Source organism: Cervus elaphus, chromosome 27, assembly GCF_910594005.1.
Source record: "Cervus elaphus chromosome 27, mCerEla1.1, whole genome shotgun sequence".
Lineage (NCBI taxonomy): Eukaryota > Metazoa > Chordata > Mammalia > Artiodactyla > Cervidae > Cervus > Cervus elaphus.
In genome coordinates this window covers 42,894,868-42,916,883 of record NC_057841.1, presented here as the reverse complement: position 1 = coordinate 42,916,883, position 22,016 = coordinate 42,894,868, and the positions used below count along the sequence as shown (strand labels likewise).

Below are 22,016 nucleotides of genomic sequence, written 5' to 3'. Positions count from 1 at the left end.
ATTGACTATGCCAAAGCCTTTGACTATGTGGATCACAATAAACTGTGGAAAATTCTGAAAGAGATGGGCACACCAGACCACCTGACCCACCTCTTTAGAAACCTATATGCAGGTCAGGAAGCAACAGTTAGAACTGGACATGGACCAACAGATTGGTTCCAAATAGGAAAAGGAGTATATCAAGGCTATATATTGTCACCATGCTTATTCAACTTATATGAAGAGTACATCATGAGAAACGCTCATGATGTCGGAAGTCGGAAAGTTGGAAGAAGCACAAGCTGGAATCAAGTTTGCCAGGAGAAATATCAATAACATCAGATATGCAGATGACACCACCCTTATGGCAGAAAGTGAAGAGGAACTAAAAAGCCTCCTGATGAAGGTGAAAGAGGAGAGTGAAAAAGTTGGCTGAAAGCTCAACATTCAGAAAACTAAGATCATGGCATCTGGTCCCATCACTTCATGGGAAATAGATGGAGAAACAGTGGAGACAGTGGCTGACTTTACTTTTTGGACTCCAAAATCACTGCAGATGGTGATTGTAGCCATGAAATTAAAAGATGCTTACTCCTTGGAAGGAAAGTTATGACCAACCTAGACAATGTTTTAAAAAGCAGAGACATTCCTTTGCCAACAAAGGTCCGTCTAGTCAAGGCTATGGTTTTTCCAGTGGTCATGTATGGGTGTGAGAGCTGGACTGTGAAGAAAGCTGAGTGCTGAAGAATTGATGCTTTTGAACTGTGGTGTTGGAGAAGACTCTTGAGAGTCCCTTGAACTGCAAGGAGATCCAACCAGTCCATCCTAGAGGAGATCAGTCCTGGGTGTTCATTGGAAGGACTGATGCTGAAGCTGAAACTCCAATACTTTGTCCACCTCATGCAAAGAGTTGACTCATTGGAAAAGACCCTGATGCTAGGAGCGATTGGGGGCAGGAGGAGAAGGGGACGACAGAAGATGAGATGGCTGGATGGCATCACCGACTCAATGGACATGAGTTTGAGTAAACTCTGGGAGTTGGTGATGGATAGGGAGGCCTGGCATGCTGCGATTCATCGGGTTGCAAAAAGTCGGACACGACTGAGCGGCTGAACTGAACTGATAGCCAATTAACAATGTTGTAACAGTTTCAGGTAGATAGCAAAGGGACTCAGTCATGTACATCCATGTATTCATTCTTCCCCAAACCCCCCTCCCATCCAGGCTGCCACATAACACTGAGCAGAGTTCCCTGTGCTATAAAATAGGTCCTCCTTGTCCCATGCTTTTAATCTCAGGTGAGTAATTTTGCTCTTTTAGAAAATTAAGGGCAATAAAGATTGAGGGCAGGAGGAGAAGGGGTAACAGAGGACAAGATGGTTGTATGGCATCATGGATTCAATGGACATGAGCTAGAGCAAATTCCAGGAGATAGGGAAGGACAGGGAAGCCTGGCGTGCCGCAGTTCATGGGGTCGCAAAGAGTCGGACATGACTAAGAGACTAAACAACACAAATACTTTTTTGGTTCCTCTATCTTCTTGTTTAATTTCACTGGAAACTAGTATAACTGACCTATCTTGACATGGCATTTATCTTGTGAGGTATGGATTATCCATTCTCTAAATACATTAATACTAGTAAGTGCTTCAAAGTCAAATATTTTTTTCTCTAGAATTATGCTGGCAATTTTTTTTTCTGTATCTTTCTTTGGTAATTAATAGTTAAGTATGCAGATGTAAAAACCTCAAAGTTAGAATAGTCAATCTGCTAGACGATAATGATTCTAATCCACAGCCAGGTACAGCCTCCCTAAACGGTGATATGTCAGGGATCAATCTGGATGGTTAACAGCCCCCCTTCAGGTCGTGTCACCTGCCGAGAAGAAGCCACCCTGAGCCAGACCAGCAGATACAAACCAGCGGAAGCAGGAAGCTGGTACACCAAAGTCTATCGATTCACTAGTTAGGCTACTCGTGGAATGATGTCTACCAGCCAACAGAACAAGAGAGCATGTCAAAGGCTGCACAGTGGGGACCAATCTGGCATCTCACCATCCAGGGGCTTGGCCTCGGCAGGCGTCTGTTCCTCCTGGGCCCCCAGGCTGTTCTCTTTGATGCTTTCTATTTCCCGCCAGAAATCCTCCATGGAGGCACTGTCTACGGAGGCTTGAGAGTTGGAGCGGCTGAACGCCGGGGACTGAAGGGACTCATTGGAGAGCATCCTGTTGATTCTTCGGCAGCGAGGGATGGACTTTCTGAGGAAAGAAAAGTATTAAATATCGGTCAATGGAAATCAGTGTCTCATGTGATGAATCACACAAAAGTTTGAAACTGATGGAGAGAAGGTGTTAGTGTGACGGAGAGAGGTTTGAGGGAGTAACCCCCAGTCAGGTGGCCCCACCCTTTTCATCCTCTCTAATTCACAATGACTTTGTGGCCATGTGGAAATTATCACAAAAATACTTTCTGTGACTTTTACATACTCATAGAGTAAGAATTTGCTTATATTAATCAAAACACATATAGTAAAAGTTAGCTTCTGTAAATGTCACAAGAGTGGGGGAAAGAAAAAGCTGGCTGTGCTTGGAATCCTAGATTCATCAATCACCTTTAGTAGAAATTTCCAGAATTAGATCATTGATCCTGACATTGTACCTGACTAGAAGCAGTTCTAGGTTTACACTAAGTTAGTCAACTTATTTTCAAAACTCAGAGCGTTTCATAAAAATGTAAGATACCCACTTCAATTTTTTTCTTCTGTGCTGTGTAATAAAAATAATTTGAGGTAGTTTTGTTCGATAACTAGGTCATAAGAGTTCTTCACTGAGTTCTTTATAGCTTGACATGACAGAGACATTCTAGTGATTGAAATGCATATGAAATCAACACAGGATATCAAGACAGCTACTGCTTCCTATATTATTTTTAGGCTGTTAAGTCTTTCCCTTTTGCATCAAGACCAATACTGAAAACCATTAGCAAATTCATAGAATTATAAGACATCTACTTCTTGAAACCGTATTCGATTACCACTGCTCACAAAGCCTAGTGCCCTCTGTACACTGTTCAGAAAAAAATATATAGATGCCCAAAACTTTCTCTAGTTATAGATTTTTTTGGAGGGAGAAGGAAATGGCAACCCACTCCAGTATTCCTGCCTGGAAAATCCCGTGGACAGAGGAGCCTGACGGGCTACCAAAACTAACAGATTTTTTTTTAGGTTTATTCTTTAAAAATAAGTATGACTGACATAAAAATTTTACAGTCTTAATGGAAGACACAGCCTGTTTTTAAAATTTATAAGATGGTGTATTATAAGGATAAAAGTTTAAGTAAAACACAATTTATAAAGCAGAAACTGAAGGTCTTTCCCATCTGTATCACATCATATTGATCTACGAGATGCTTTGTTTTTGCTACTCAAAACCATGTCATAGATATCTTTTCCATGCCAACACAGACATACCATCTCAATGGCTGCATGGGATAGAATAATTTATCTTAGAAATTAAGCAAACACGCAGATATACCTCAGCAACACAAATATGTGAAGAAGTGAGAAATCTGGGAACTATTAAGTGAATCTTAGATGATAAGGAACATATGTATTTAGGATTAACAAGGACTGTTTTCATTTACTACAGTTTCTTACTCATGCAAAGGGAATACTGGTGGAATCTCAGAGAAGAGATCATCATAAACTTCTGCTGAGAGCAGGGCGATTAGATGTGAAATGCAGGTCATGAACATCTGCGTAACACACTGGTCTCATCTGAGACAACCCACCCCAAAAATCCTTTAATTGCAACAGTCAACTGTTTTTTTTGGCAAAGAAGTCAGACAGCATTTTGGGGATAAGCACATTTGGAAGAGTTCTCGCTTGTTTGGTGAGGGATCCGAATACTTCCCTTTCACCCCAGGGTAGAGTAGGGACCGTGACCTTCCAGTCCTGAAGTATTACATAACTGCAACGTTCCAGCTCATCCAACACTTTGAGGAGACTTACAGCTTCATACCTCACCATATTAGGATAAACAGAGCTTCAGCTTCATCAGCTGTTTGTAATTTTTTACTCCAAAACAATACCAGGAAAACATTATATGGAAAACAGAATGTGACTGTTACACAGTGTTATATAGCAACTTTTGTTGGGAAAACACCATGAGGTTTAAAATTAGATTTTCAGTGGATGGTTAATTACCATTAAGTTAAAGTGTCATTAATAAAAAAAATTATTATTCCATTTCTCCTCCATTATCTTTTAAGAAATACCTTATATAACTATCTGCCTTGAGTTAGTATTTTACAACGTCAGAACAATGTAACTAACATGTGAGTGTAATTCTCCCTTCATTCCTTATAATACCACTATTGTCATATATGTTACTTCTTCACGTTTATATCCCACAAAAGTTATCATAAAATCCTTATAGTATTTTTCAATCATTTACGAAAATGGTAAGTGAAAATAACTTTTTGTCATCTTTTAAAAACACTGACTTAAAAAATGCTGAACTTTAATAAATTTCACAAAATCAAGCTCACATAAATCAAAAAAAGTCAACAACTTTTTTAAAGTTAAACAAGTAGACTTTTACCTTTATCCTTTCTGGTGTGCCTTATCCTCCCTACAAGGCAATGTAGCTATAACAGATCACTCTAAGCGGTTTTGCCAACCTCCTTTGGTATTTCTTCAGCATTTCTTGTACTATGGATCTGCTGGTAACAAATTCCCTCATATTTCTTTCTGAATGTGTCTTTCATTCACTTTCATCTTGGATGAATATGATTACTGGGCACAGGACTCAGCTGGCAGTTTTTATTGTCTTTATAATCCTTTTAAAGCTGTCATTTCATTGTTATCTGTATTCTTGATTTTGATGGAAAATCATTTATAATCCTTATTGATATTCTTCTAAGTATAATGTTTTTCCTCTCTAACTGCTTTTAATACATTTTTCCTTTATCTTTTGTTTTTAGAAGCTTAATTATGAAATGCCTAGATTGTGATTTTATTTCTATTTATTCTGTATTGTGGCTCAGTTGGTAAAGAATCCACCTGCAATGTGGGAGACCTGGGTTACATCCCTGGGTTGGGAGGATCCCCTAGAGAAGGGAAAGGCTACCCACTCCAGTATTCTGGCCTGGAGAATTCCATGGACTATATAGTCCATGGGGTTGCAAAGAGTCGGACATGACTGAGCGACTTTCACTATTTTGCTTAAGGTTTACTGAGCTTCTTGAATCTACGGGTGTATGTATTTCATCAGTTTTGGGGTAGTCTTATCCATTTTTTGTTCAAATATGTTTTCTGTCCCAGTTTCTCTCTCTTCTTCTGGAACTCCAATAACACAACCATTTGACATTGTCCCAAGTGTCCTTCATAATATGCTTTACTTCTCCCCAACCCTCACCCTTTGTGCTTCAGTTTAGAGAATTTCTACTATCCTCTCTTCAGATTCACTTTTCCTCTACGTGTCCAGTCCTTATTATGTCCACCCGGTGAATGCTTCAATTCTGATACTGTGTTTTTTCATATCAAGAATGTCCAATTGGTTCTTTTTAAAGGTTCTATTTCTCTGTTGCTATTATTCACCCTTTACCCATTTTGTCTCTCTTCTTTAACATATTTACTGTTGTCATTTAAAAGTTTTTGTCTCTTAGCGCCAACATCACTGCTGTCAGTGCATCTGCTAATATTGATCAAAAAACAGTCAATTGCTTATGGGTTATATCCTCCTGTTTGTTTACAAATCTCACAATTTTTCATCGTATGGCAGACATTATGTTTTAAAGAACACTAGGAAACAGGAAAAAATAGTAAGTTCCCCAAGAAGAGCAAGCCTTCTGTCTGGTGGCTGAAATGAGGTACAGATCACTTCAATCCATTAAGGAGCTGAAGTGGGTCTGGGCTGAGCTGTAATTTTAATCAGTTTAAAAACAGTTAACACTGGTTCCAAATGCTTTGAGGAGGAGATTTGCCCTGTGTGTATTACAGGTCCCTCTCTCAAGAGGGCTTTAGGATAAACACCACGGGATTACAGGAATTGCTGTCTACTTTAGAGCCTTTATGAGCAAAATCCCAAGGGAGAGAGTTGTCAGACGTGGAGAACCAGCTCTGCAATTCAGGCTTTGACAGATTGCGACCTCCACAGTGTCTCCTCTCCCCCTAAAGCCCCTCTGCTTGGGCAGGTGTCATCGTCTGCCCAGCAGTGCAAAGACTCAGGAAGAGACACACACAAAGGAAAGAAGTGACTTCTGCGCTTTGCGCACTACGAAGATCTCTTCCCTCATGGAACTGAGTTCCTTTAGACTTCTTTGTGTCCAGAGCTCTCCACTATAGCTCTTAAAACATATGATTTTACATGCATCCTCTCTTCTGTCCTTGCAACAGTGAGAAAGATAATCAGCCATAACCTAGTCTCTGTTCTAATTGGAAGCGGCACTCCCACAGAACACCGTAGAACACGTCAGGTATTTTTTAAACGTTGCATTTGCTAATGAACCGCTTGTTCTGTCCAGTCACAAGTTCAGTTGTTTTTAGCATAATCCACAGAGCATTTATAAGACAAACTTCTTGCTAAGAAATACTTACTCTGTGGCCTTTACTATTTCTAATTTTATGAACAATTTCACACAGAACAATTTCCTGTCACACACATTCCATCATTTGATCCTTACCTGAACCCCATGAAGTAGTCAAAGCAAGTATTACATGTCTCATCATACAACAGGGAAAAAGGTTATGGCGAGTGAAGCGAAGACACACGAATCCCACCACGAATACCACAAAATGCAAATTCTTGCCTCTGACTTTGAGGCCGGCATTTCTGTCCCCAACCATCTGATCCATCTCACTTTCTATCACTCTCCCCTGGCAAGCACCAGGCCTGCTAATCTCTTCTCAGTTCCTCTAAAACAGCTAAGGTCTTCCTTCCCTTAGGGAATTTTCTCTTACTGTTTTTTTCTGCCAGGAACATTCTCTGTCTTTCCATGGCAAGATGCTTCTCGTCACTCAGCTCCTAATGTAAATGTCACCTCCTCAGGACGATTTAGAGAAAAACTCTAAAGTCCAGTGGGTTCAGGTTTGAATGCAGACTCTGCCACTTCCTAGAGCAAGCTCTCAACCTTGAGCAAGCTACTGGGAGCCTCTGGGCCTGCATTTCCTAATCTGTAAAATGGAATATGAATCACATACACGCTCTGCATTATTATGAGGATTAGCTGAGTAAATGCATGGCACATAGTAATCCCACATGTTATTACTATAATTTAACTAACTTATTAACATTTCTATGGCTAGGTTTACGGTCAGGCTATAAAAGGCACTAAAACGTTACTAGGAATACAATGAAATAAATAAAACTGCACTTATCAGAACTCATCTCTGATCCAACCCCATTCCCAAGCCTGGTTTCTCCAACTCCCTTAGGTCAGAGTGACCACCTGACACAATTCTGGCCAAGTCACACAAGAAAAATCTCTTTCCATGGTTTCAGTGTAATCTTTTGTTTTCCTAATTTCGCTGTTATCCCTTTCTCTTCCTTCTTCTTTACTGGAATGTAGACAAGATGACTAGTGCCTCAGCAGCCATCTTGCAACCATGAGAGAAAGGTTATGAAACTGCACTAATCAGCCTTGATATTATTGAATCTCAGAAATAACCCCAGAGGCTGCTTATTCTCTGGACTTCCAACAATGTGAGAAAAAATAAGCCATTTTAAAAAACAACTCTATGTTGTTGTCACTACTATTTGCAGTCCAAATGATTCCTAACTGATATAAGTAGAAGGAATACTTTAATGAGTAATTTGGGGTGGGGTGAGATGAGACACCACCTCCACCCCACTCAGGGGAATATTCAAGTAAGATTAGTCAGTCAGTAATGTGCCTCCTAAAGGAAAGTGGGATCTAATATAATGATTTTCCACTTTCAGTTCAGTTCAGTTCAGTCACTCAGTTGTGTCCAACTCTGAGACCCCACGGACTGCAGCATGCCAGGCCTCCCTGTCCATCACCAACTCCAGGAGCCTACCCAAACTCATGTCCATTGAGTCCGTGATGCCATCCAACCATCTCATCCTCTGTCGTCCCCTTCTCTTCCTGCCCTCAATCCTTCCCAGCATCAGGGTCTTTTCCAAAGAGTCAGCTCATCACATCAGGTGGCCAAAGTACTGGAGTTTCAGCTTCAACATTAGTCCTTCCAATGAACACCCAGGACTGATCTCCTTTAGGATGGACTGGTTGGATCTCCTTGCAGTTCAAGGGACTCTCAAGAGTCTTCTCCAACACCACTGTTCAAAAGCATCAACTCTTCAGTGCTCAGCTTTCTTTACAGTCCAACTCTCACATCCATACATGACTACTGGAAAATCCATAGCCTTGACTAGATGGACCTTTGTTGGCAAAGTAATATCTCTGGTTTTTAAAATGCTGTCTAGCTTGGTCATAACTTTCCTTCCAAGGAGTAAGCTTCTTCTAATTTCATGGCTGCAATCACCATCTGCAGTGATTTTGGAGCCCCCCCAAAAAAAGTCACCCACTGTTTCCCCATCTATTTGCCGTGAAGTGATGGGACTGGATGCCATGATCTTAGTTTTCTGAATGTTGAGCTTTCAGCCAACTTTTTCACTCTCCTCTTTCACTTTCATCAAGAGGCTCTTTAGTTCTTCTTCACTTTCTGCCATAAGGGTGGTGTCATCTGCATACCTGAGGTTATTGATATTTCTCCCGGCAATCTTGATTCCAGCTTGTGCTTCCTCCAGCCCAGCGTTTCTCATGATGTACTCTGCATATAAGTTCAATAAGCAGGGTGACAATATACAGGCTTGACGTACTCCTTTTCCTATTTGGAACCAGTCTGTTGTCCACTTTAAGGGTAGCCAAGTTATAAGCCTAACCTCATGCCTTGGTCAGGTCTTGATCAGCACACTCTGTGTGCACTCATTCATGTACGGCTCTCTGTGACCCTACAGACTGTAGGCCGCCAGCTTCCTCTGTCCATGGGCTTCTCCAGGCAAGAATACTGGAGTGCGTAGCCATTCCCTTCTCCAAGGGATCTGTCCAACCCAGGGGTCAAACCCATGTCTCTTGTGTCTTCTGCATTGGGCAGGTGGATTCTTTACCACTAGCAACCCCTGGAAAGCCCCAGTACATGGTGGAGTTAAACTTCAATCTGGCTGAAGATATCCCTGCCTAGATATACAGGGAATATATCTACATTGCTCTCAATTCAAACATAGTCCAAGAGATTTTAGGAAGAATGTATCAAAATCAAGGATCTCCCCTTCTCTCTGTGAAAGAAGAGGACTGAAACCCCCTTCATCACGGTCAGTGAGAGATGTTGGTGCTGGCACAGCCTGGCCATCTCGAGAAATCATCTCGGATGCCGACCACGCCGGGGCCTGTGCAGCAGGCTTCCTGCAAGAGAAACCCCTCACTCTCTGGGACAGACGCTGGGCACAGCCAGGGTCACACAGCTGTCTGCCCTCTCAGCTTCCTGGGGAGGCCACCCAGGATGATAAAGACAGAGGACAAATACCTTGTTTTCAGGCCCTGGCTTCTCAATATCCTTGGACTCTAACATGCTTATAAACAAGCTCAACTTGGATGCCTTGGAGAAAGCACTTGAAAGGCGATGGTGATAAAAAGAAGCTATGGTTTCAGACTAGCAGAAGCGAGAGCACAGAGGAGATGCCCGCTCTTTCTCTGGCCCCCGACTCGGTCTCTCGCTATCAATTCTGGCAGCCTCTCCTTCGCCGCCTGCCAGCCCCGTTTTCTGTTCTGTTCCCACCTTCCTCCGCTCTCTGAGAGGAGTGAGGAAAAAGCTGATGAAGCCTTTCCCTCAGAAGGTAAACAGGTCTGCCTGAACCTCTCTGTTGGCAGAACGAGATACAGAAAAATGTGTTTGTAGATTAGGGGAAGCTTAAAACAGCAAACAAATCTTAGTCACTCAGCATGGAATATTTGAAATGGTTTTGCAAGCTAGAGTTCTTTTTAACCAACTGAGGTGCAGAGCAGCAATTAAATTCTTATGCAGCTATATATCACTTTTGAGCACAGGCACTGGGCTAGAAATGGGAAAAGTGACAATGAGGAAATAACTTCCAATGATTACACACTGCACCCCAGTGTTTATGAAGGAAGGGACTCAAATGGGGCCACAGTGGGGAATGGGGGGCGGGAAAGGAGGGATGAACACACGGAATACAGAGGATTTGTGGGCAAAGAAACTATTCCGTATGACACCATGTTGTAGTAGTTGTTGAGATAAGTTGTGTCCGACTCTTTGAGACCCCATGGGCTGTAGCCCACGAGGCTCCTCTGTCCATGGAATTCTCTAGGCAAGGATACTAGAGTGGGCTGCCATTTCCTTCTCCAGGGGATCTTCCCGACCTAGGGATCGAACCTGTGTCTCCAGCATTGACAGGTGGATTCTTTACCACTGACCCACCAGGAAAGCCCATACACTTGTCCAAACCCAGAGAATGTAAACTATGGACTTTGGCGGATTTTCCCATATGCTTCCTGCCGCCCCCCACATGCCCAGCCTCCCCCGTTAACAGCACCTCTACCAGAGTGGCTCATCTGTTACAGATGAACCCGGTTCACCCAGTTTATCAACTGTAACAGATGAGCCACCCTGGTAGAGGTGCTGTTAGCGGGGGAGGCTGGGCATGTGGGGGGGCGGCAGGAAGCGTATGGGAAATCTCTGGTACTTCCCCATAATTTTGCTGTGAAACTAAAACGGCTCTAAAAAGATAACATCATTTTTTAAAGTACTTGGGGAATTTCAAAGTAAAGGCAAACTTCAGAAAAAGCAAAAAAGAATCAAATTTTCAAAAAGGTCCAAGGGTTTAGAAAGAAGGAAAGCTACTTCTATGAAAAGTTACTGGTTGTTTTGAGCAAAGGATAACAATCACAGATGGGAACTGTCACACCTGCTCAAACAATAATCATCTAAACAAGAGACAGGCTGAAATCTCTGCTGTGCAGGCAGAGGATACCACCGCAGGTGAACCTTCTATTTTCTGTTTTAAAACTAATACGCGGTTTATGACTTTGAGGTATATATTGATGTTGAGGTATATACTGATTTTGCTGAAGCTCACTCAATCACACAAGTGACTCCTATCATATTATCTATAAGGATAAGCTAAAATTATAAGTGAATAACTTGTTTGGTGACACCTGATCATCACTCAGAGGCTCATTTCTTTTTTTTTTTTATTAAATTAGGAGATGTCCAGGAAAGACTCTGTAAAACAGAATGCAAGCAAAAAGCAGCTCTCCCATGTTCTCTAATAGAAATCTATCCTTTATCCATTCAGTGACATGTGTCACAAGTCTGCTTTGTGCTTCTCAGATTGCTATTCTTCATGTAACCTGGGTAAGTAATTTTTAAAGGCTGTATTTTTATATCAAAAATAAGCTACATACATGCAGATGGTACCACTCTAATGGCAGAAAGTGAAGATGATGAGGGTGAAAGAGAAGAGTGAAAAAGCTATCTTGAAATGCAACATGAAAAAATACTAAGGTCATGGCATCTGGTCCCACCACTTCATGGCAAATAGATGTGGAAAAACTGGAAGCAAGGACAGATTTTATCTTCTTGGGCTCCAAAATCACTGCAGACAGTGACTGCAGCCCTGAAATTAAAAACCACTTGCTTCTTGGAAGGAAAGCTATGACAAATCTAGACAGTGTATTAAAAAAACAGAGACATCACTTTGCTGATGAAGGTCCGGCTGAGGCTGAAGCTCCAATACTTTGGCCACCTGATACGAAGAGCCAACTCATTGGAAAAGACCCCGAGGCTGGGAAATTATGTCCCTAGTCAAAGTTTTCATTAAAGAACAAGAGGAGAAGAGGGCAACAGAGAATAAGATGGTTGGATAGCATCACAGACTCAATGGACATGAATTTGAGCAAACTTTGGAGACAGAAGACAGAGGAGCCTGGCATGCTGCGGTCCATGGGGTCACAAAGAGTCGGACATGACTTAGCAACTGAACAACAATAATAATAACAAAGCTGCAGAGACCCTGTATCTTTTAGCACCAAACTGCAGAACTGCAGTGTACACTTTATTACATACATACATATGTCTGACTTTCAAAGTGATTAACAGATGAGCCCCCCATTCTGCTGTCCTCTGAGGCTCTGCCTTTGTTTTCCAGCCCCTGTGTGCCTCTCTGCGCTGTGATGATCTGCCGGAACATAACCGGCAACCTCTCTTCCCCCCCACACCTCTGGTCTCTGTTTACTGTCATTATTACCCAGCCATTGACACTCAGTCATGAAAGGAGAAAACGTTATTCTACTGCCTTCTTGTACTGTTTTTTCTATTTCTTTTGTCTTGCCTCTTTCCAGCTCCAAAAATTCAATAATAGCCAGACAGAGGAACACACGGGATCTCTGGGATTATCAGGCAGTCTCTCTGGCTGGTGTCCAACCCAGCCCTTCTCCACGTGGATGGGCCTTAAAGAGCTCTATGGTTCCTCCTGACAAGGCTTTCCCTGAAGTGGAACTGGCCTTCCTCCTCGTGGGGCCCTGGAACCAGCTCCACTTTAACCTCTTTGGTATAGAATGAAAAGCAGATCATAAATCCAATTTATTACATTCTGATGGGAGTGACTGGCCTTTGGATGAATAATTATTAACATTCTTAGATTTTTCTCCTTTCACAGTATACTTCTCTACACTCAGACTCACATCATGATGGCTTTCCTGCCACAAGGTCCATTTGAACAATTACTGTTTTGTGTTCCATTTGTTTTCACTGTCTAACTTTAAGATGACTGTTTCCTAACTTCCCTACAAACGGCTTTGAATTGGAGAGCCATAAGTAGGGTTTCCAATGAAACAGAGGATCCAAGGATTTGAGAGCTGAGAGGGAATCTGAGAAATGCCAATAAAACAACACATTTTATAGATAAGAAAAATGAAGCTCAGTGAGGTCAAGTAACTTCTCCAAAATCACACAGCTAATTGCTGAGAACTACAAGGACAGGGAAGCATGGTGTGTTACAGTCCATGGGGCTGCAAAGAACCAAACACGACTTCGCGACCAAACAACAAGAACTCCACACCCGGCCTCCTGATGCCTCGTTCCATGCTCTCTCCCCCATGACCACCAGCCTACTGATTCATTTACACTTTATTCTTTACTCACTCACCAAACAAATTAAAACAAAATAAAGCTTCACACTTTCACACTGGAGATTATCCTCTGTGTCCCCTTAATGTATTCCTGAAACAGCACATGATAAAATAAGTGAATTATATTTTTATCATAAAAATGTTGGAAATTATGTCCCGAGTCAAAGTTTTCATTAAAGAACACATAGACCTATATGCAATAGTGTCCCACAAAATAAAGATTAAAAAAAAAAAAAACCAAGGCAAGGTTCTCTAAAAGTTCACTAATAATATTGATAAGAATAGCAGACCAAATACACTAAGATGTATATAAAATATAGACAGCTAACACACATTAAAAACATCTGCTATATAGCCAATAGAAAAGGGATATATTAGCAATATTAAACATAAGTCACATTTTAAATTATCTATTGGTTGGTATATTAGAATACATTAGACTTTATTGAATAGAGTCAATAATTCCTTCTATTTTAAAACTATCCAAGGAAGTAGAAGCTAAGACTCCCATTTAACTCAGATTTCCTCATGGCATGTAAAGACAATTTCCAAGTATCCTAGCCAGGTCGAGCTACAATAAATTCTACAGTCACACTTTTATTATGATCGCCATTAGCAATCATCACCACCATCATCCAGCTGAAGGCATTTTGGATTAGCTCTCTACCTCACCCTGTCCAATTTACTCAAGACACTCTTCATCATCAGATAAATTCCTTGAGCAGATCCAAGAGCCAGCAGTCAGAGCACTTCACACTCTCTAAACGCTGTAAAAACAACTGTCAGGATAAGGGTCCTCAAAGAACTCTCACAGGATGACAGGCACAGACCTGTAACCTGAAAGCCCATGTTAACCATGAGCTTTGGAAAGACAAGAGCTGTTATTGTCTCACTTTCACACTGGCTGGCTTGTGGTGAGCTTCATGTGGTGGGGCTCTCGTAGCCAATACCTCTGAAGCTCCCTCTGCACCGGAGATGAAGGTCCTCAGCAGTTCAGTATCTAATCCCTGACAGCAGACAAGCCAACTACACGCCCGTGATCAATACTTCATGCCACTGGGGTTGGACAGGGATTTCAACATCCGTCATCTTAGCCAGGTGAAGCTTTTCCTTTCCAAGAGGAGTACACCAGCCAGGAAGCCTTCCCTCCTCGAAGGCTTACTATTCACTCACTTTCTAAGAACATTACCCTCTTTTTTTACCACTGACTGGGATTAATTATGATACTCAATAATCTCCTGAACAGACTCTGTTATGAGCAAATCCACCAAGCTTTCATCCCCTTAAAAAAAATTACAAATGACAGAAAGGAATTAGGTCTTGCATTTCACTGTATCTACTTTCATTTCTTTAAAAAAAGAAGCTGCCATTTAATATTTTGGCTTTTATTTTCTTTGTTGAATGGGCAAGAGAGTTTTCATTTCTGCTTCCAATTTCCATGCAAAAGCTCGTGTGTGTGTGTGTGTGTGTGTGTGTGTGTGTGTGTGTGTATGTAGTCTCTCAGTTGTGTCTGACTCTCCACGACCCCATGGACTGTACTCGTAGCCCACCAGGTTCCCCCATCCATGAGATTCTCCAGGCAAGAATACTGGAGTGAGTAGTCATTCCCTTCTCCAGAGGATCTTCCTGACCCAGGGATGGAACCCGGGTCTCCTGCATTGCAGGTGGATTCTTTACTGTTTGAGCCACTAGGGAAGTCCTGCAAAAGCTCTTAAAGTAAAGCAAAAATTACCCAGTTTTTGCTTAATAGGTTATTTGTATTTCAGTAGAGCTATAAAATCGAAGTCTACCAGGGCACCTGCTGGCCCATAAAGCATCTATGTATGGACTCAAAAAAGGCTATCTTCTCAGGGGAATGTGGTTTGCCTAATGCAGAAAGGTTGAACCTCCACCTCAATTGATCCCTAGACTGTCTTATTCAATAAACAACTGATACAACTCTATTTATTGTCTGAAGTCTATTTAATCTCTGAAGTCTGTTAAATGACTCACACTTTCCCATTTGTATCCAGTATAGAATTCTTCGAGGAAAATGCCAGTGTCCAGTCAAACTTTTAAAATCATAAATTCAGCAAAAATGTTAGCTTTTTTAAGTGTTTGTAAATGGGGACTTACATTGATTCATTGAGGAAAAATGAATTAATTATGGGAAAGGTTGTATTAGTTATAGTTAATAGAACTTGGACATGGATTTAAAGCTTCAATTCTTTAAGATGTCAATTCTCCTCAAATTGATCTATAGACTTACTGCAATCTCAATCAAAATTAAAGTAAAATTTCTCTGTAGAAATTGACAGGCTTTATAAAGTTCACACGGAAATAGAGAAAACCTAAAATAGCCAAAAGAACTATGGGAAAAGGGAAATCAGAACACTTGTTACCTACATTCAAGATTTGTAGAACTACAGTGAAAGCAATATATAGTATTATCATCAAATAGGCACACAGACCAATGAAACAGAGGAGAGTCCAAAAATAAACCCACAGACATAATGTCAATCCATTTTCAACAAAGGTGCAGAGGGATTCAACAGGGAGAGAATAATCTTTTCAATAAATAGTGCTGGAACAAACAAGAACCATAATGAAAACAAATATAAATAAAAACGAAAACAGAAACAACTTCTACACTATATACAAAAAACGAAAACAGAAACAACTTCTACGCTATACACAAAAAATTAACTTAAAATGGGTCATAGAGCTAAATGGAAAACCCAAAAGTTTTTAAAACCTTTAGAAACCTTTATGCTTCTAGAAGAAAACATGAGAAAACCTTTGCGACTTGGGTTAGGTGAAGATTTCAAAAAGGTCACAAAAGCATGATTCATAAAATAAAACTGGAGTTAAAATTTGCTCTTCAACTATACCACCAAAAAAAAAAAAAAAAGATTCATATGACAAGAAAATATTTGCAAATCACATGTCTGATAAGGTACTTGTATCAAGAATATTTAACAATTTTCAAAATTCATTAATAATAATAAACAACTGAATTTTTTAACTGAGGTAAAGATTTGAACACTTCACCAAAAAAGGAAATTTTACACAATGTTAAGAGAAAAATGAGATTTTGTTTTCTCCCCCCTCCCATCCAGGCTGCCACATCACAATGGGCAGAGTTCCATATGCTATACAATAGGTCCTTGTTGGTGGTCCGTTTTAAATATAGTAGTGTGTACATGACCCATCCCAAACTCCCTAACTATGCTTTCCCCCTGGCAACCATAAGTCCATTCTCTAAGTCTGTGAGTCTCTTTCTGTTTTGTAAGTTCATTTGTATCACTTCTTTTTCCACATATAAGGGATGTCATAGGATATTTCTCCGTCTCGGTCTGACTTACTTCACCCAGACTGACACTCTCTAGGTCCATCTATGTTGCTGCAAATGGAAAATGAGATGTTTTACAGACTGACTGACATAATTCTATCTCTGATAGTGTCTGATATTGTCCCTGATCTTACCAGATGAAAATTATCGGCCAACATATGCCACTTACTTTCTTGTGTTACACGGACTTGAAGATAGGACTCACTTCAGCTATTAGATTTTAAACTTGAAATCAAAAATTATATCAGATTTATCTTGACATCCCTCAGTCTTTCACCTATCACAGGTCCCCGCATGATGCCTGTTTCACTGATGTAAATAGTGAGTTAAGGCGGATGAATGGTGGGTATGCATGGAAATCCTTTTGTAAGCGAATGGTTTATTGAAGACATTGCAGAAAATTATTTTATAAGTGTCATTTTATAATTTAATTTATGTGTTCTAGAAAATTTTGAATTTCATTAAGGAAAGTAAGTTCCTGTCTTCTTCCTTCCAAATTTAAAGCTTTTCCGTTGAACTCAAGTTTGCATTAAAAAAAAAAAAATGTTTTTTAAAAACCATTATCTGTAGTTAATCACTATTTTCTAATTTCCTTTCTCTTGCAGACCTCCAAGTTGTAGAACTCGGTTCCAGGCAGTGCCGGCTCCTGAGAGATAACAAAGCTATGCTATTATGGAAGTGAAGAGGAAACAGAAGGCTTGGGAGAGGGAGGGGAAGAAAGACCACACGAACTTCATGGAAATCCAGAGTCCCTGCATGGCATGTATCGTCCCAGAGACCAGTGCCAGGAGGGTTCTGGCCTCAGCTGACATCCTGAAGAAAGGCAGACGCCTGGGCCACAAGAACCTCCGGAGGGCAGGCATCTGTGTCGACAGCCATCTTTTCTCTCCCAGTCTCAGAGCAACAGAGAACAAACTCCAAAAGCGTCAGAGTGATCTGGGTTTTTCCACGTCTAAAGTGGTGCTTCAGGTGGGCCACAGTGATGCCAAAGAAAAAATAAAGGCTGTCTTCCACAAAGCAGGATGGATTTTGAAAGTGGATATAGGTGACCTCGGAATGCCAGGCTTGCTTGACGCCAGAACAGTAACAAGCAGGCAGGGACCAACTGACCCCTAGAGTCTGTTAACCTCTAATGAATATTAACCGGACACAAACATACAGATGCTACCCCACTCTGGTAAACTCTGAAGTCTGCCTCAATAAACCTTAGTTTATTACCATTATGTTTCCAGAGCTCCACACCAAACAGACACCCTGGCTCATTTCTCATTTTCCATTTGTTATTTGTTAAACTTGTAATTTTGAATGAAGCATGAAATCACAGAAATGTGTGTGTATGTGTGCATACGTGAAAAGGAGAAGCACAAACTGGCAGTTTTAGACTAACTTTGCTAGGGCTTTGCTTCCTTAAATCACTGAAAATCTGATAGGACTTCATTAAATAGGTTAACTTGCCCATCCCATTTGTTAAGACCTACAGGATGTTGTGATGAGGTGTTTTGGAAAGTGACAACAAAGTTGAAATAAGTAGAATTCAGAGGGGAAAAACAGACAGATTAATTATTTAAAAAGTGCAGTGAACTGACTGCTACTGAATTTCTTAGCCTGTGTGACCACTTAACTTTTCTGAAGAAAATGACTAACATGTTGTTATGAGGGAATGCTGTACTCAAATCAGTGGCTATTGATTTAGAATGAGGATAATGTGAGCATCTTTGAAGGAAAGAGCAGGAAGCTTTTAGAAAAGGAGAGATTCACACATAAAAAAGAAAAAAATAATGCCATTTGCACCAACATGGACGGACCTAGAGATTATCATACTAAGTAAAGAAAGTCAGAGAATGACAAATATCATGACATCACTTATAAGTGGAATCTAAAATATGACACAGAAACAGACTCACAGACATAGAAACCAAATCTATGGTTACCAAAGCAGAAAGGGGGGGAGGGATAAACTGGGAGACTACATTTAGCAGATATACACTACTATATACAAAATAGATAAATAGTAAGGTTCTACTGTATAGTACAGGGAACTATATTCAATATCCTGGGATAAACCATAATGAAAGAATATGAAAATGAATATATGTATGTATAACTGAATCATTTTGCTATAACAAAAAACTAACACATTGTAATCAGCTATATTTCAGTAAAAAAAAAAAGAAAAAAGTAAAGGAGAGACAGATCTCTAAGGGAGGGGCCAAGGAGACTGAGCAAAACTGCCAATAAGGCAGGAAGGTGGGATTCAGTTCAGTTCAGTCACTCAGTTGTATCTGAATCTTTGCGACCCCAGGGACTGTAGCACGCCAGGCCTCCCTGTCCATCACCGACTCCTGGAGTTTACTCAAACTCACGTCCATTGAGTCAGTGATGCCGTCCAACCATCTCATCCTCCGTCGTCCCCTTCTCCTCCCACCTTCAGTCTTTCCCAGCATCAGGGTCTTTTCCAATGAGTCAGCTCTTCACAACAGTGGCCAAAGTATTGGAGTTTCAGCTTCAGCATCAGTCCTTCCAATGAATATTCAGGACTGATTTCCTTTAGGACTGACTGGTTGGATCTGCTTGCAGTCCAAGGGACTCTCAAGAGTCTTCTTCAACACCACAGTTCAAAAGCATCAATTCTTTAGCGTTCAGCTTTCTTTATAGTCCAACTCTCACATCTATGCATGACTACTGGAAAAACCATAGCTTTGACTAGACAGACGTTTGTTGGCAAAGTAATGTCTATGCTTTTTAATGTGCTGTCTAGGTTGGTCATAACTTTCCTTCCAAGATGCAAGTGTCTTTCAATTTCATGGCTGCAGTCACCATCTGTAGTGACTTTGGAGCCCCGGCAAAAATAAAGTCTGTCACTGTTTCCACTGTTTCCCCATCTATTTGCCATGAAGTGATGGGACCAAATGCCATGATCTTAGTTTTCTGAATGTTGAGCTTTCAGCCAACTTTTTCACTCTCCTCTTTCACTTTCATCAAGAGGCTCTTTAGTTCTTCTTCACTTTCTGCCATAAGGGTGGTGTCATCTGCATACCTGAGGTTATTGATATTTCTCCCAGCAATCTTGAGCTTGAGGCAGGGTTCAAGCTCAGCAGAATTCTGTTTTTCTCCATCAGGAACAGAGGGAGGGAAGGTGAAGAGCTGTAATGGAGAAAGGCAATCCCACACAGTCCCAATATTCTCTGAACAAATGCACGCGTATCTGTGCATCTCTATATGTACGTAGATACACGCGTGTGTGTGCACTTGCACATGTTCAGATTGCTTCCATTTAATGAGAACTTCTTTCCAGTGAGTTCCGGCCAGTAGATCCTGGCTGGCTACCACCAGGGCACAGGTATATGCACTTCAGACTCAAGAAAGACTGGGAACCTCACCCTTGCATGTTCTGTACACCTTGTTAAGCACTTCTGTCCATCCGTTTACCTGCCTGTCCCCAAACACAGGCCTTGACTGTGACAGTCCGCCTTGTGCCACGAGCTACAGTGTGAATCCAGTCTTCCAATGTCACACGTGAAGTGTAACTTACTTGGCTATGGTTTAAGACTTCCCCTGGGAAGCCCCACACTGTGGCCTGTATACCACAAGGGCTTTGGGAGGCCCAGTCTCTAAGTAGCGGGTCACCCTTCATGTAGATGGGGACCAGGCCCCCAGATGCTCCCTCTCGCCTTAAGGCTCGGGCTACACCCAGGTCTTCCAGTAAGAAGGAGGCTCATTAAACCACACGTGGACAAAGGACCGCTCTACTACACCCAGCCTCTCCCACTGTCAAGTACAGCCCGCAGTTGCATCTGTGCGGCAGTGACAGTGAATACCTGGCACAGAGGTGCTGCTACTGACCACAGAGCTGAAAGCATTTACAGCTGACTTCTTACAGGAAGTGTGCTGCTGACCCCCGGCCCACAGCAAAATCACACATGCTGGGTGCAGGCTGCAGCTGTGTGCCACCTTAGACAGCCAAGAGACACCTCTCCCTCCCCCAGCTTTGGAGAGCAGACCGCTTCCTGGGGAACCGAGGCTGTGGGCACACCACTCCCCCAACCTCTCCCCAGGGGCACGGGCTGTGTGCTCCGGCACACTGGGATGCTCTAATGCCTGACTCTCCTCGCTGGACCCCAGAAAGAACGGGAGGCCCTGCTAAAACTCGCCTGTGTTTTTTTCATACTCTGAGATGGAATCTTTGTATAAAGTTCCACCCATCTAGAGAGAAAAGTGCTCTAAGTTCCAGTCTTGGATTTAGAAAACTAGTTTTTAATAACCCAAATGTGCAGGAAAATACTCCAATGGCAATCTGGGAGAATAAAATATCAATGCTTCAGCTGATTTCTCCAGAAAGCCTGTTTAAACCTGTTTAATCTTCCTTGATATATCCAGGAAAAGCCATAATTGAAAAATTCAGTCACGTGACGTTAGAATTCAGAGGTTTGAATTCTGTTGAATGAGCAAATAGCAAGGTCTGGAAAGAAAGACTTTAGCCCTTAAAGTGAACCTAAAGAATGTACAAGAAAACTGAAAACCGTGAATTTTCAGTATCACAAGTTAAGGAAGACAATGACTCTAAAACAAAAGCGGAGGATCAAGCTTTTCCTGACAGGGCTGGTTAGTTCCAAGACCTGTCCACAATTCACAGAACTGCTGCCTCATTTTCCTGTTACAGCTGAAGGCCGGTGAGTCAGTTTTTAAGACTGACATTTTTTTCTCGTGTTTGAAGACAGGCAGAAACATCAAGCAAAACTCCCTGCAATTTACTTACCACATTACAAAACAAAAAAGATGTGTTCTAACAAAACTTGCTGGTGTATTATGACACTCACTTTGTGGGGAGGGTCCAAGGGGTTGGGAGAGAAGTAGTGATGATGGGCAGTGAGATAAACTAAAGAAAATATAGACCCAACCTGGCAGTTATCTGAACACAGTCCATCTTCTGTGCATCTGTTTTGCAACACCTTAAGCTTAGGACTGCAACCCATTGCACATTCTCTTAAAGAGAAACATTGTTGAAGTGGAAAAACACCTTAACAGTGTTTGCTATTCAATAGTTTTATTTTTCTTAACAGTAAATGAATAAAGAATTCATATATTTCATTTCACCATTGAAATCTACAATGGATAACCCTGCTCTCCCCTTTCATACCCACTGCAGGAATGATTTAATCGAAACTTGAATCCAGGATAAACTCCTAGTTGATGGGTGAGTTCAGGTGTCGAGTTTTCTTTTTTTAATTGGAAGATAATCGCTTTACAATGTTGTGTTGGTTTCTGTTGTACAACAATGTGAATCACCTATGCATATACATATACCCCCTCCTCCTGAGTCTGCCTCCCACGCTGGGCATCCATCCCATCCCTCTCGGTCATCGCAGACCATCCCGTTGAGCTCCCCGTGCTATGCAGTCGCTTCCCAATAGCTATCTACTTTACACATGGTCGTGTCTATATATCACTGCTATTCTCCCAATTCACCCCACCCTCTCCTGTCCCCACTGCGTCCACAAATCTGTTCTCAATGTCTGTCTCTCTACTGCTGCTCTACAAATA

General features: G+C 41.4%; 1 protein-coding gene across 5 annotated transcripts in view; it reads right to left on the bottom strand.

Moving 5' to 3' along the window:
- ARHGAP28 (Rho GTPase activating protein 28) overlaps positions 1 to 22,016 on the bottom strand; it is a 134,134-nt gene that overhangs the window by 53,565 nt on the left and 58,553 nt on the right. For all 5 annotated transcript variants that reach the window (XM_043889615.1, XM_043889617.1, XM_043889616.1 and 2 more), the window contains exon 2: positions 2,033 to 2,235. In XM_043889615.1, coding sequence (XP_043745550.1) covers positions 2,033 to 2,235 — 203 coding nt within the window. The remainder of the gene's footprint in view (positions 1 to 2,032; positions 2,236 to 22,016) is intronic.